Source organism: Neophocaena asiaeorientalis, unplaced genomic scaffold (genome assembly GCF_003031525.2).
Source record: "Neophocaena asiaeorientalis asiaeorientalis breed wild unplaced genomic scaffold, Neophocaena_asiaeorientalis_V1.1 scaffold142, whole genome shotgun sequence".
In the NCBI taxonomy this organism is placed as follows: domain Eukaryota; kingdom Metazoa; phylum Chordata; class Mammalia; order Artiodactyla; family Phocoenidae; genus Neophocaena; species Neophocaena asiaeorientalis.
Window position 1 is genome coordinate 4,109,386 of NW_020174563.1, and position 16,106 is coordinate 4,125,491.

At 37.6% G+C, this 16,106-nt stretch overlaps 1 protein-coding gene across 1 annotated transcript in view; it reads right to left on the minus strand.

The window, feature by feature from the left end:
• GREB1L (GREB1 like retinoic acid receptor coactivator) overlaps positions 1 to 16,106 on the minus strand; it is a 118,514-nt gene that overhangs the window by 59,543 nt on the left and 42,865 nt on the right. The window contains 4 exon segments of the mRNA XM_024757923.1: positions 3,488 to 3,673; positions 5,247 to 5,384; positions 6,412 to 6,531; positions 7,128 to 7,244. Of these exon segments, the coding sequence (XP_024613691.1) occupies positions 3,488 to 3,673; positions 5,247 to 5,384; positions 6,412 to 6,531; positions 7,128 to 7,244 (561 nt within the window).

Below are 16,106 nucleotides of genomic sequence, written 5' to 3' on the forward strand. Positions count from 1 at the left end.
AGAGGTATTTTGTTTCTCTTTAGAAACTCAACCAGTCTTTTTTGTTTTTTTGTTTTTTGGCCGAGCCGCGCAGCTTGTGGGATCTTACCTTCCCTACCAGGGATCGAATCCACACCCCCTGCATTGGAGGCACAGAGTCTTACTCACTGGGCCGCCAGGGAAGTCCCTCAACCAGTCTTTGAGACAAAATAAGCAAGTCAGTGTCTGGCATCCAAGTGACACAAATGAATTCCTACACTTAGTTTAAATTGAAACCGGCAAGACTGTTCACTCCTGCTACTCAAAGGCATTTCTTTGCTGTGTGGACCTGAGATTTGAAACTCATCCTCCTGAAACAGATATAGACCCCCTCAGTGTCTGTGATCTGAGATCAAGCAATAGCTTCAGAATCCAAAGCCAAAATCCCCTTGCAAAGAATACAGGGATGAGGGACTGGACTTCTGTATGAGAATGAGGCACCTGAGTGAGTCAGAAACCTTTCCTTCCTCTAACAGGGGTTTAAGTGGCCTCCCTGGACCCTGCCCATATTCTCAGGGAAAGTAAAAAAAAAAAATGCAACTTTAGTAATGGATAGGATAAGGAAAATTAAATATCATACATTTTAAAAATAAACAATTTTAATTGGAAAAAAAGTTTTTTCCAGGATTGGTTGGAGCCAGAGGGAAGCAGGAAAGAGGGCAAGAAAATGGCAATACATGGAAAGAGGGCAAGAAAATGGCAATGCTTACATTGTGTTTATGTTTCTGTGCCTTCCCCAATCCCTTACTAGTGGATGCCTTATTATCACCTGGGAGCCACCAAAGCTTCTGATCTTCATTTAACTTTATCAAATTAGCACCACGGTTCGTGGCCACTGAGTACACACTTAGTAGTGAGCTCAAAGCGCAAGATCTGTACTGACTGCGTGGAGAAGAAGGGAAGATGGTCATGAACTTAAAGCTTTCTTCCATCAGAACAAATGACAGCTCAGAAGCATGTGGCTGTGACTTCTCCAGTTCCCTCCTGCCTCTCATAGACAATCTGAGGAGGCTGGTTAATAGATGTGTCCATAAGGCCCCCTCCAAACCACCATAGAGTAACATTTTCTGTTAGGCAGCATAATTAATTCCAAATACGAAGGCATTCTGGGAAAATAAAATATCAAACATGTTCATAGCGTTCTCGGTTGCCTTAAAACTCACTTTTACAGAGTTTTGACTGAATTACTGTTAGGAATTGAGAAATGGAGGAAAATGTATCAAAGTTTAAATGAGGTAAGAAACTTTTTAGAGTAAATTGCCCTGCTTCCAATCACCTCCCGTCATTTCTGCATCCTTAGCCTTTACAGCTAAATTGCAGGAGCCTTTTCTCCACTTTTCACAAGCTTGATAATATATAGTAATTTTTTTTCTTCAGATGCTTATCTCCAGTAACTCAGTGTAGCCCAGGCATCAGGTCCGAAGGCTTTTCAGATAGAGCCACCATAATAGGAAAAGACAAGGTTCCAATAGACTCAGAGTCCTCCGAGAATCTCTGGATTTGCTGATTTCATTATCTACTTCAAAAGATTTTCAGATTGTGAAATAACAGAGACTTTTTTTTAAAAGTGATTGTAGTGGAAAGGTCTGTTCTTTCTGAAAAATCTTGCTTTTCTTCTTCTCTGTTACCTTCAGATAACTGAGCTATCCAAGTATTACACCTGTCCTTTTAGAAGTTTGGATTTATTTTTTCAAATGTCAATTTATAATCTTTAGCATATGTGAAAATATTCTTGCTGCCTTCTTCAAAACTTCTGAAGGCAAAAAAAAAAAAAAAATTAAGGACTCCAGAAGAGTTAAAGAGAAGAGATGTCTCAATGTACAAAATTTAGATTAAGAAAAAGAAATATCTATTTATGTTGGACATTGAGAGACATAATTAATTGGTTGCAAGTAAAACCCTGGAGAGAACTGATCCTACAAGGCAGAGAAGAGTTTTGTCTAATTGAATGGAGATTGTTCTATTTTTTAAGAAAAGAGCTTTTACTAATTTAAGGAAAGAGGTTTTGTTTTGACCATTTAGTTCCTTTAATTAACTTGGACTTTGACTATTTAAATTGGTATTGAGATTTTAAAAAATGCTATACTGATAGGATTGGTTAACTAAAATAGCATTGCTTTATGTGGCCTTGTATAACTGATTCTGGATACATCTAGAAGCTAGTTTTTCATCTTGGAACACAGTTGAAAGTCAGTATGTATCAATTAAAATGATGACATCAAATGTCAGACCCGGGAGATTTTTATAATTTTACTACCTACTAATAAAAATGATTAGCAAGTCCTAGATTTATCATGAAAGTGGCTCATGAGATACCTGAAGCCTTGCAAGTTTCAAAAGCCTGTGTCAAAGCAGATCCCATGTCAAAGGAGATTCCATGTCAAAGCAGGCCTTTGGGCTCTCAGGGTACTAAGAGTTGCAGCCATGATTGCTAGCTGATGCTCCAAAGACTGAAGCTGAAGCTTGTGTGTGTGTGTGTGTGTGTGTGTGTGTGTGTGTGTGTGTGTGTGTGTGTGTTTAACACTGTTTGGCCCATGTTTTTTATTATTTAACACCAAAGTATTTAAAATCATTTAAAAAATTCACAAGAGTGCAGATAAAATTTTTAATGTGTAATTTCACATCTTTAACATTTTCCTAAGTAAATCAGTGGTTTGAAGTCCTGGAGTAGGTATATAATTAGGCTGCATATTAGATGGCCTACTGCAGTTTGCAAAATAAAGGACATTGCAATGTAAATGCTGCGGAGCCACTAAAGTACTGTCAGGGCACCTGCATACACCCACTGTGGGGCTCAGGAGGAGATATCAAATAGAGGAAGTGAAGGGTTCATGACCTAGGTATCCCCTTACCCTAAAGCTCAGAAAACCTTCCAGGGAGGTCCAAGTTACTACCTGAATGAAAGGAAGCAGTTTGGGACTACATCAAAGGGATGGAGCTGGAGAAGAAAAAAATGGGTGTAGGGGCAGTGATAAACAAGATAAAAAGGCTAAGTGGAAAATAATTGTCTAACACAATGGCTACATTTGCATTCCAGATGGTAGCTGCACTTTCAGAAAGGTGGCTTGGCCTGACTCACAAGGGAGGTACCCATGGCACAGCCCTTGGACAGTCTGCCTACATCAACTACTTTGGAGACTTTAGGACCATTATGGCACTGGACACCAGGTGGAGCAATTTATCTCTTCTAGGACCCAAAGAAGCAAAGCCAGCAGCAAGGGAGGCTAGATCTGAGAGAAATAGGGGGGAGAAAAAGAAATAGGAAAGAGAAGGAAAGGAGTAGGAAAGAAATGGAGGAGAGGAAAGGGAAAAGCCATAGAGAATGGGGTTGAAGAAAAAGAATGTTAGACGTGAAAGAGGGGAAAGTAAGAGGTGGATAAATGTGAGAAAGTGGGTAAGAAAGGAAAAAAGTATGTTCCAAAAAAGAATAAAAATCGTCGCCATCAAATGATTATTGAAAATTGCTTACCCAGCCGCACGAGATACTGTATTGTCAGAAGAATCATGTTTTCCACACTCAGGAGTTGGCTGCCAGTCAAACCTAACTGTTCCAAATCTTTGTTTTCCAACTGTGGAATCTTGTAGCAATTCACCAGCAGAGGACTCACAACAATGTCACCAACATTTCCATAGAAATAGGGTAAAGTGCCATAGCCTGCCCCAATAGAAGCAGGTCAGTAAAGTTCAACATTTCTTTTTGAGGTCCAACCAGGTATATTTGCTCAGCTAGGATCAACGATGCTTAACAAAGTTCCCTGCCCTTTGAGATGGTTACCAAACAAATCACTCAAATATATCAATCCCAGGGAATTCATGCAAATGCTCTAAATTCTACCCTTTCATTAAATCAGAAGAACAGGAAGCAAAATACTCTAATTATATTAATACTCAAACTATATTATATAAGAGACATGTTAATATTATATCTCTGACATAGAGGACTGATGAGAGTTTGCAGAAACATCTCTGTACCCTTTGTAAAACTGCAAGAATAAAATGTTTTCAGATAAAATTCCTGATCAAGTTTCTTTCCAGAAAAGAAGTCAGAAAACAAACAAACAGACAAGCTAAAATAACATGTGTCACTTCTTGAGGTTTTCTTTTAAAACGTTTTAAGCTAAATTCATTGATCAATAGCAATATTCTTCCAGTTGCAGGGACTTGGAGGTTCTTACTCTTTTGGCTGTCTTAGCCATTTTTGTTGTGTTCTCTTCCTAATTGTCAGTAAACAGCCTTAAATCATCTTAGAAGTAGATAGGACACAGATGTGTTGAAAATACATCCTGTATTGGTGGTAAGGTGAAGAGAACAGTCCCTCTGTGAGTCTTTCTAAAAGGCAGACACCAAAGGGTCCTCATGTTTTATGTATCTTTCCAAGGCTTAGTTGCACTGTGCATGCAATTCAAATGTTCAGTAAGAACTTCCTGACTATATGGAATTTAAACAACTGGGATTCCCCCTAGTGCCTATAGGTCCAGGAGCAGTGGATAGGGCAGTCTGATAAAGAACAGGGCTCAAAGCGAAACCATCCATGTCTGGCTCAAGCCAACTGCAAGAAACAGATAACACCTCACATAGACATACCATAAAGATCTAGTGGGCTTAAACACCCTATCTGTTTAGTCCCGAAGGTAAAGCCGGCAGTCTTCTTCTTCTGGCCTAGGCTAGCCCCCCGACGAGGGCACTCTTGATGTGGGTATGAAAGGCTCTAAATTAGTCATGGAATCTAGGGACCCCTACATTTCTACACCTCCACTTATAGAGAGCTTGGAAAGGCTCTCACTCCTAAATGCTTCCCCATGGTTTAGATCTGCAGCTCTGGGGCCTCTTGGTTCTCCCAAGTGGGGCCTCTTTGCTGGCTCAGTTTGTTCCTTTTCTCTGCCGTTTGGCTCCCTTTGACTGAAATGAGCCCTCCCCAACCTTGTCTGCTCTCATCCACCCCTCAGCTCCCCAGCTGAAACATCACCTCTGAGATGATGGAGAGTTTGGCTGTGAACCTCTAGACTGCCCCACTAAACAGTGCTCCTTGTGGGCAAAAAGACTTTGCCTTATTCCCAACTTCTAGTCCCATGTTTAGGATATCATGAAGGAGCTGATCAATAAGTGCTTAAAGAATTAATAGATGGATCAATGAATACCTTCATGAACACATGAATAGACACGCAGTGAAATGGAGGATTGTTCCTAGATTCCAGCAGACACAGGCAACTTGGAATTCCTTTCCTTACCTATCAGGATTACTGGTCTAACTCCTGAGTTACTCAGCAGATTTTCAGGAACAATTACAGTTTCCCCTGCAGGAATGGGTCGAGGTTGTAAAATTCCAGTTAATGGGGTCTGTGGAACTGGGGCAGATAAAAGGGACTCTGGAAAAAAAGTTGTTTGACAAGAAGGATTAGATAGGAAGGATAAATGAAATATAGTTGAAATCAACACAGCGTTATTACTTTTAATATGCAAGTTTTATAAGTCTAATGGCTTTTTTATTAAAGTAATTTGTGTTTATTGTATAAAATAAGTGAGGAAAACAAACAAAAATATCAACCATTATCAAATCGTCTGGAGATAACTACTATTTAGCATTTTGGCAGATTTTCCTTCTAGTTGTTTTTCCACATACAGTATTTTGGATTCTGTTTTGTATTTTATCTCCCCCACCCTAGATTATCAAGGCATATCTACTCATTACAGAAAATGTGAAAAGTATAGAAAAGTGAGAATAAGGATAAATTCATCATTAATCAGTACTACCTAGAGGCAACCACAGTAACATACCGGCATAATTCTTTCTGTATTTATCATTTCTCTGTAGATTTTAGAATCATTTTTTAAACAAATGTAAATTTTTAAAGAACCCCATCTATGTCTTAGAATTGGTATATTTACATTTGTCTGTGTTTCATACAGCAAGGTAGATGAGCATTTGAACATTTAATTGTAAGTACCAAACGGCCACAGCTTGGATATTATAAAGGAGAACCAGTTGGTTTTTCAGAATTCTAGTCACAGACTGAACCACCCAATTCAGAAATAATACTTATAGGTCATATAACGAACCAGATCATAGGAGGATACATCAAATACCACTATTGGCAAAGCAAGTTCATTTACGCTCTATAATGGTGGATTGGTAGCATCACGCCCTACATAAAGAGTGGTTTATTGATACTATAGTGTAAAACAAAGACAGATGGTGAATCAAGATCTTTTGTGATGGTACATGTGCTTATAGGGATGGCAGATGTGATGGGGACAAAATATTAGCTGCTATAGTACAGGACACAAAAGTTAGTTAAGGAAATTTATTTTCAAGGGTTCATGGAAAGAACGAGAGTAGCAGATACCTTTGTTAATTTAAGGAAACTTAAAACCCATCTTCTGTTGAAATCTTACCAGTTCTTGAAAGAGGGCGAACTGCAGGAATAGGTACAACTAAACCAGATTGGGGGACAGGTGACCCAGGATACCATCCTCGGTGTCGTTTCTTTGGTGGTCCAGAAATGAACATGGTAGCTGAATACAAAAAGAAAGATGAGCCTTGTCCTTAGTAATGGAAGAAGGGAAAGAAGCCAAAGTAACATAGGACCTTTACTATGATTATACTCAGAAAGTTGAAGTCACTTTTCTAGACGTAAAGATAAAGTTAGAAAAAGTCACACACTAACAGCACTAACAGCTGCAGGCTGTTTTACAATGTACCATTTCACCCAGATTATTTCATCTGATTCTATCAACAACCCTGTGAAGTTGTAGGACAACTACTTTGTTATACCCATTCTGTAGATGGTGAAAGGAAGGCTCACATTTACCCAGTGTCACACACAGAGAGGAACTTTGAACCCTGCACTTTGGTCATCAAAGCCCATGGCTTTTCAAGACCCTTCTTATATATTTGTTTCAATGTTATTTCCTCGGTAGGCCCACCCTTGTAGAATCACCAAGATATGTTAATCATAATTGTTCATACCAATCATAAATTTTCAAAACATTGTACGAGAAGCTAAGGAAAAACTGGGAGTGTGCTGCCAGATAATTAATCATTCCAAACTCTCTGGAGCACTTCTTCCATAATTAAGTGTTATTTCAAAACTCTAAGATGGGTATTGTACCTTGGTCTCCTGAGGCAAAGCTAGGTCTTGGTGACAAAGAGTAATTCCCTGGGCGGGCTGGAGTGGAGCTAGACGCACTGCTCTTTCCTCCATGGCTACTGTTTCCATTAGCAGCATCTGTGGTACACAAGAGGAGCCACTCAGAACAGAGTCTGGGCAGGACACTGCTTTCTGTGATGCTGCAACCATATGACAAACCTCACATAGGATTCAAAGAAATCCAACTGACAGAACAGCCCAGTTGTACGGAGCCAACTACAACCATCTGAGTAGTACTTTAACTAACATGAAATGTCACCCAAAATAATTTTCTAGTACCCCAAGAGATCTTTTAGAATTATTTTCAGTGAAGTCTTTGGAGATGGTGGGAAGAAAACTTTTCTTTTTCTTACCTTTTATCATGGAAAATTTCAAACATATATAAAAGCAGAGAGAATGGTATATAAACTATGTACCCATCACCCAGCTTCAACACTTACCAACATGTGGCCAATCCTGCTTTACATATACTCCCTATCTTCCCCCCCCACCCACAGACACACATATGGGCTCTGGATTATTTTGAAGCAAACTCATTTGTCATATCATTTCATCCATAAATACTTTTGTATGTGTTTCTAAAAGAAAAGGACTCTTAAAAAAACATAACCGTGATCTTTTTTATACTTAAAATTAACAATGATCAATAATTTCTTAATATCAAATATCCCATCAGTATTCAGATTTCTCCCAATCAGCTCAGAAATGGCTTTTTACATTTCTTGTTCAATCCGGGGTTCAAAAAATATCCACACACTGAATTTAGTTGCTATGTCCCTTAAACCTCTTTTAATCTATAGAATTCTTCTTCTTTTTCTTTCTAACAATTAATTTGCTGAAAACCTAGCAGAATTTCTCATTTCCTGTATTTTGCTGATTGGATATTCATGGTGCCATTTGATGTCTCCTCTAATTCCTAAACTAATCATTAGATATAGATGTTTGCTCAGATTCAAGTTTGATTTTTTTGGCAAGAGTATCTCATAAGTCCTATTGTATACTTCCATTAAGAGGCACATAATGACCAGTTTTCTCTTTTCCTGGGATGTTAAGATTCAGCAGTGGGTTTAAGAGTTGTCAGCCTAATCTTCAAGTTACAAAGTTGTTCATCAGCCTCTCATCTGATGGTTTTAGCAATCATGATTACTGCCAAGATCCATAATTTCATTAATTTTTCTTCTATGCTGTAAAAACTTGGACTCAGTTTGTTCCAGTCTGTAATCTAAACAGAAGGCAGATTCTGCAAGAATTGTTGGACCAGAGTAAGAACAAAAGTGGTCTGGATAAATTATGATACCTAACTATTGGAAAGTTTCCAAGAACGATAGGTTCTCTTTCTCTTTATTTTTCTTCTACCTCTCTGACCATTTCTTTTTCTTAAACACTGAAATTTTCTACGGGTCTGCTTTTAGTTCATAGCTTGCCTTACCCTACATTTCTCCTTGGCTGACACTATTTACATGGTGATTTTAACCATATGCTGGTGGCTCAACTTTATACCATTAGTCCTGTTTTCCTCCTACGATAAATTAAATTACCGTTGAGTAGCGCCACTTGGATGCCTGATGGGTATTTCAAACTCATCATGTCCAAAATTGAACTCACAATCTCTTCCTGGGGAACCTGCTCCCCTTGCTGTATTCCCTATCTCAAGCAATGGTACTAACCATTAGCCCAGAAAGATGGACGTCAACTGAAACCCATTCTTCTGTTTTACGCTCCCATTAATCAGTCAAGTCTGCTCATTTTACATCCTGAGTAGTTCTCCAATCTGTCTCCTCCTCTCCAACCTATTTTCACCCTGGTCAAGGACCTCATCATTTCTCACCCAGACTATTGAATGACCTGCAACTTGTATTCCCAATGCTTTCTTTTTGCTGCCAAAATGATCTAGCTTAAGTTAAAATAAGACCATGTCACTCCCCTGTGCCATAAGTTATAGAGTGAAATCCATACTTCTTAACCTGACCTCCTATGACCTTTCCCTTTTCTGCCTCTTGCTCACCTCCTGCTACTCCCTGAGTTTTACATTGTATGTTTCTAACGAGTTCAAACTGCTGGAAGTTCCTGCACATGTCATGCTGCTTCTTTCCTTTCCTTTTCCTTTCAAGCTTTGCTCCTGCTTTTCCCTGAATTTGAAATGTCTTTCCCCTATTCCCTGACCAGGGTTTGAACCCACGCCCCCTGCATTGGAAGCGCGGCATCTTAACCACTGGACCACCAGGGAAGTCCCCAAGAACCCGTTCTCAATTACTCCCTAAAATGCTGGGCTAACCCCCCCTCCTCTGTGCTCCCCTAGGATATTATGTATTTATTGCAGTACACTGAAAATATCTTCTTTTAGGTTGATCTCCTCTGCAAGGTTACAAGTACATTAGAGGTCAGGGACTGAGCCTTATTTATCTTAGTATCTATCCCCAGTTCCTCAGTATAGCAGGTATCCAAGAAATTTTTATTGAACAGAATCAACCTGCTTTGTCTCCCCTGTGTGCCAAATGTCATTCACTGACTCTTCTGGATGTAACACAGAAAACACAAAGCTTTGTATAAATGTGCGTTATAGTAGACAGCCCCACTTTTGCCTTCAACTGGCAAAGAAGGAGCTTCTGTTTTCTTCTACCAAATTGTCAATTAAATTTCACACAAGTCTTTTATGGACTAGGTATTTACCAAATAAATATAAGTGAGGAGGGCTTCCCTGGTGACACAGTGGTTAGGAATCTGCCTGCCAATGCAGGGTACACGGGTTTGAGCCCTGGTCCGGGAAGATCCCACATGCCATGGAGCAACTAAGCTCATGTGCCACAACTACTGAGCCTGCATGCCACAACTATTGAAGCCCGTGCGCCTAGAGCCCGTGCTCCGCAACAAGAGAAGCCACCGCAATGAGAAGCCTGTGCACCGCAACAAAGAGTAGTCCCTGCTCGCCACAACTAGAGAAAGCCTGTGCTCAGCAACAAAGACCCAACACAGCCAAAAATAAATTTAACATAAATAAATTAAAAATATATATATAAGTGAGGAAAACATCACCTGCAGCAAAAGTCTTCCCTACAACCTGTAAAGATAAAGCCAGTGGCTTCACAACATTCTTATTCCAGGTCAGGTCCTGAGCTCCACTTAAATTGATTGCAGAATTAGCTGGACTGAGAACCGGCGAATCTTTAAAATGAAAGAGGTTGTTCAAATTAGAAACTATATATGCAGGAAGGAAGTTAATTCAACAAGAGTGAGCTGAGAGAGACTATAGTAGACTATAGAATTTCAGTTTTTCCCTTGATCTATTTTAAGAAAGTCCATTTCTCTGTACATAGGTTTTATTTTCTTTTTTATGTATTTAACAAACACTCACCAGGGGGTACTACGTGCTAGGTGCTAGTTTTAAGTTTAAGCACTTTAAATATATCAGTTCACCTAATTCCTATATGAACTCAATGAGGCTGGTACTATTACCTTAAATAATGGTAGCCATGTAACTTGGTCATATGATGTGGCATCAAGGATATCATCATGTGCCATAGTAAAACTGTCTCCACAGTTTCCCTTAAAGCCATATTTTAATGAGATATATTTATCTCTATCCAGATAAGTTTGTCATTTGAAAAATGTCATGTAAGCTAAGTCATTGCAATTTAGGGGAAAGAACTTTTCTCTGAAGAAAAGTTGCTTTAATATTTGGAATAAACTAGAATTTTTCCTTATGTAATTCCAGAGACATCCAAAAGAAAATTCTTATTTGGCAGAAAAACCATATGCCATTTCAGAGGCAGGTTATGGGAGAGATAAAGCTCCAGGCAACTAGAATTTTCTGAAATGAATATAATAGACCCCAAATCCCTGACTCTACACCAACAGAACAGCTTAATCAGGTAACACAGGAAAGTGTCAAAGGGACTGTTAAAACTCTGAGAGTTTGAAAAACTCTGAGAGTATCCTGTTCTAAAGCGCAGGATACTGATGGTGCTACATTAGAAACTATCTAAAATATTAGTGCTCATGCCACAATGTGATTCCTGATACATCTGATCAGTGCTTATCATAAGAACTCAAAAGACTGAAATGGTTCCCTACTGGCTCAGAAGAGTTATGTGCCTCTCTGAGGGACTGACTTACATCAGGGAGTGATTTTAAGGTCTACAGGAAGAATAGAGGCCAGCAACTACTCATAAAAACATTATATAGGGCTTCCCTGGTGGCGCAGTGGTTGAGAGTCCGCCTGCTGACGCAGGGGGCACGGGTTCGTGCCCCGGTCCGGGAAGATCCCACATGCTGCGGAGCAGCTGGGCCCGTGAGCCATGGCCGCTGAGCCTGCACGTCCGGAGCCTGTGCTCCGCAACGGGAGAGGCCACAGCAGTGAGAGGCCCACGTACCGCAAAAAAAAAAAAAAAACATTATAAAGTACAGGAAACTGAAGACAACCTGAGTTTTTCAGGTATTAACAGAGAATCTTACAGGACAGGAATCCCAGGTAAGTTTGACATATCACTACACAGGTTGGTTATTACGTTTCAGGTCACAAATATGTTGTTTGGTGCAAGACTAGTAGCTTACTATACTAGTTTATACCTAAAATTTTAGCATATTTCTAACAGTCCAGGTAAGCATACAGGTGAAATCTGGTTAGCAAATTATAAAGGGTGGTAACCTTTTCAAGTCAATGAATTCAAATTAGCACAAACAAATATTTAAATAATAACAAAAGTGTACAAAATCAATGTACAGAAATAAATCTTCCTATATAAAAACAATGAACAACAGATAAAAGGCCTAGGAATAAGCTTAATAAGAAATGTACACAACTATATGAAGAAAAATTTATCATATTTCTTATATAATGTCTGGGATTTGTTGTAAAACATTGAGGGAGGGAGGGAGAGAGACAGTAATACTGAAAATATGGCCATGTGTTCATAATTATTTAAGCTGGGTAATAGGTCCACAGTGATGGTCTGCGATATTATTCTCTCTATTTTTAACGTTTCTTATTAAAGATTTTTAAAAATTAAAAATTTTTTCTGAAGACCTTGAAAATAGGCCTGTACAAACATTAAGACAACCATGTTTCAGATCAGAAATATTCAATGCCAAAAAAATGCCAATCAATCTAATTTAATTCATATATTTAATATGATCCTAGGAAAATACCAACAGGTTTAGATATTATTAGAATTACTATTAGAATTATTAGTAAGTAAGCAAATTGTTTAAGTAAGCAAACTGATGTAATGTTGATATGAAAAAAATAAGCACGCAAGAATAGCAAGAAACATTCTGAAAAATAAGAGAAATGACAAGAGGCTAACATGATGATATAATAAGACTTATAAAACCACAGTCTATAAAATACTGTGGTCCTAGTGCATTAGTAGACAAACAGAACAATGGAAGAAAAAAGACAGTAAGAAGCAGATGCAAATACACATAAGAATTTAGTATAAGATAAAGGTAGCAGCCTAAAGCAGCAATGAAGATGGACCATTCAATAAACGGTGCTGTGGCAATTGGACATATAAGAAAAAAATTAAGTTGGATCTACAACTTACACCAAGTACCAAACAAAATCAAATGGACCAAAAGTAGAAACTTAAAAACTGAAGATACAGAAATAATAGGAGAAAACATGGGAGAGTCAATTATCACCTTGAAACGGAAAAGGCGAAACTATTGTTCAAAATGCAGAAGCCATAAAAAATTTATGTATTCAGCTACATAAAACTTAAAAAATTCTGTATGACAAAGCACACTATATATGCAAACAGTAGCTAGAAGAGAGCTGGAGTGACGATACTAATACCAGAAAAAATAGACTTTAAGAAAATATTATTACTAGAGAAGAAAAAGGACATTTTATAATGATAAAAGTGTCAATCCACCAGGAAGACATAACAATTATAAAAATATAAACATATAAACAACAGAGCCCCAAATTCATGAAGCAAATCCTGACAAAACTGAAGAGAGAAATAGGCAATTTGATGATAACAGTTTGAGACTTCAGTACCCCACTTTCAATAATAGATAGAATAATTAGGGAGACAGTCAAGAAGGAAATAGAAGACTTGAGCAGGACTATAAACCAATTAGATGTAACTGATATCAACAGAACATTCCCTGAACAAAAGCAGAATATACATTCTTTTCTAGTGCACAGGAAACATTCTCCAGGATAGACAATATGTTAGGTGATAAAACTAGCCTCAATAAACTTAAAAGAATTAAAATCACACAAAATACAATCTCTAACCTCAGTGGAATCAAAATCAATAACGAGGAAATTTGAGAAATTCACAAATTTGTGGCAATTAAACAATGCATTACTAAATAACCAATAGATCAAAGAAATCACAAGGGGAATTAGATATCACTTTAAGATAAATGAAAATGAAAACATGACAACTGAAAACTTATGAGATACTGTTTAAAAAGTGCTTAGAGGAATATTTATGGCTGTAAATGCCTATATTAAAAAGGGGGACTTCCCTAGCGGTCCAGTCAGTGGTTAGGACTCAGCACTTTCACTGCCATGGGTCCCTGTTCAATCCCTGGTTTGGGAACTAAGATCCCACAAGCTGTGCAGCATCGCCAAAAAAAAAAAAAAAGGAAGAAAGGGCGGAAGATCTAAATAGATATTTCTCCAAAAAAGACATACAGATGGCCAAAAAGCACATGAAAAGATGCTCAATATCGCTAATTATTAGAGAAATGCAAATCAAAACTACCAAGAGGTATCACCTCACACCAGTCAGAATGGCCATCATAAAAATGTCTACAAACAATAAATGCTGGAGAGGGTGTGGAGAAAAGGGAACCCTCCCACACCGTTGGTGGGAATGTAAATTGGTACAGCCACTACGGAGAACAGTATGGAGGTTCCTTAAAAAACTAAAAATAGAGTTACCATATGATCCAGCAATCCCACTCCTGGACGTATATCTGGGGAAAACCATAATTTGAAAAGATACATGTACCCAATATTCATTGCAGCACTATTTACAATAGTCAAGACATGGAAGCAACCTAAATGTCCATTGACAGATGAGTGGATAAAGAAGATGTTGTACATCTATACAATGGAATATTACTCAGCCATAAAAAAGAATGAAATAATGCCATTTGCAGCAACATAGATGGACCTAGACATTATCACACTAAGTGAAGTAAGTCAGAGAAAAACAAATATCATATGATATCACTTGTATGTGGAATCTAAAACAATGATACAAATGAAATTATTTACAAAACAGAAACAGACTCACAGACTTAGAAAACAATTTATGGTTACCAAAGGGAAAGGTACAGGGGGAGGGGTAAATTAGGGGTTTGGGATTAACATATGCACACTGCTAAATATAAAATAAATAATCAACAAGGACGTACTCTATAGCACAGGGAACTCTACTCAATATTCTGTAATAACTTAAATGGGAAAAGAATCTGAAAAAGAATAGATATATGTATAACTGAATCACTTTGCTGTAAATCTGAAACTACCATAACATTGTAAATCAACTATACTCCAATATAAAATAAAAGTTAAAAAAGTAAATAAATGAAAAGGAAGAAAATCTCAAGTAAAAAGAAGTAAGAAAAGTAAACTAAACCCAAAATAAGTAGAAGAAAGGAAATAATAAAGACTAGAGCAGAAATGAATGAAGTAGATAATAGAGAAACAATAGTGAAAATTGGCAAAACCAAAAGTTTGTTCTTTGAGTAGATCAACAAAATTGACAACACTTTAGCCAGACTGACCAAGAAATAAAGAGAAAAGATGTAAATTACTAAAAATCAAGAGTGAAAAAGAGGGCATTGCTAGCAAACTTACAGAAATAAAAAGAATTATAGAGGAATACTATGAACAATTGTATGCCTTTGTTATGGACTGAATTGTGCCCCTGTCCCCACAAATCATATGTTGAAGCCCTAATCTCTAGTACCTTAGAATGTGACAGTATATAGAGTCCTTAAAGAAGTAATTAAGGTTAAATAAGGTCATAAGGGTAGAGTTCTAATCTAATATGACTGGTGTCCTTTAAAAAAGAGGAAGAGACAACAGGGACGTGCATGCACAGAGGAAAGGCCACGTGAGGATATAGCAAGAAGGCAGCTGGTTATCTACAAGCCAAGGAAAGAGGCCTCAGAAAAAAAAAACACCCTGCTGCACCTTGATCTTGGACTCGCAACTTCCAGAGCTGTGAGAAAATAAATTTTTGTTGTTTAAGCCACTCAGTCTGTGCTATTTTGTTATGGCAGCCCTACTTAACTCATAAAGACATCAAATTAGATGACTCAGATAAAATGGACAAAAAGGAAATACTAAGGAATACACTATAAAACTACTAAAGCTAATACATGAATTAACCAAAGTTGCAGGACACAAGATCAATATACAAGTCAATTGTATTTCTATGTACTTGCAATGAACAACACAAAAATAAAATTAAGATAAAAGTTCCATTTACAATAGCATCAGAAAAAATAACTACTTAGGAATAAATTTAGTAAGAGAAGTGTAAAACTTATACTTTGAAAACTATAAAACATTGTTAGAAGAAATTTTTTAAGACCTAAATAAATGGAAAGACATTCCATGCTCATGGATTGGAAGACTTAATATTGTTAATACAGCAATACTCCTCAAATTGTTCTACAGATTCAATGGATTCAGCAAGCCATACCAAAATTCAAGCTGGTTTCTTTGTAGAAATTGACAAGTTAATTCTAAAATTCATATGGAAATGCAAGGGGCCCAGAATAGCCAAAATAATCTCAAAAAAGAAAAGCAAAGCTAGAGGATTCATACTTACCCATTTTGGAACTTCATACAAAGCTACAATTATCAATCAGTGCAGCATTGGCATAATGAAAGATGTACAGATCATCAGAATAGCATTGAGAATCCAGAAATAAAACCTTACATTTAATGGGCAAATGAATTTTGAA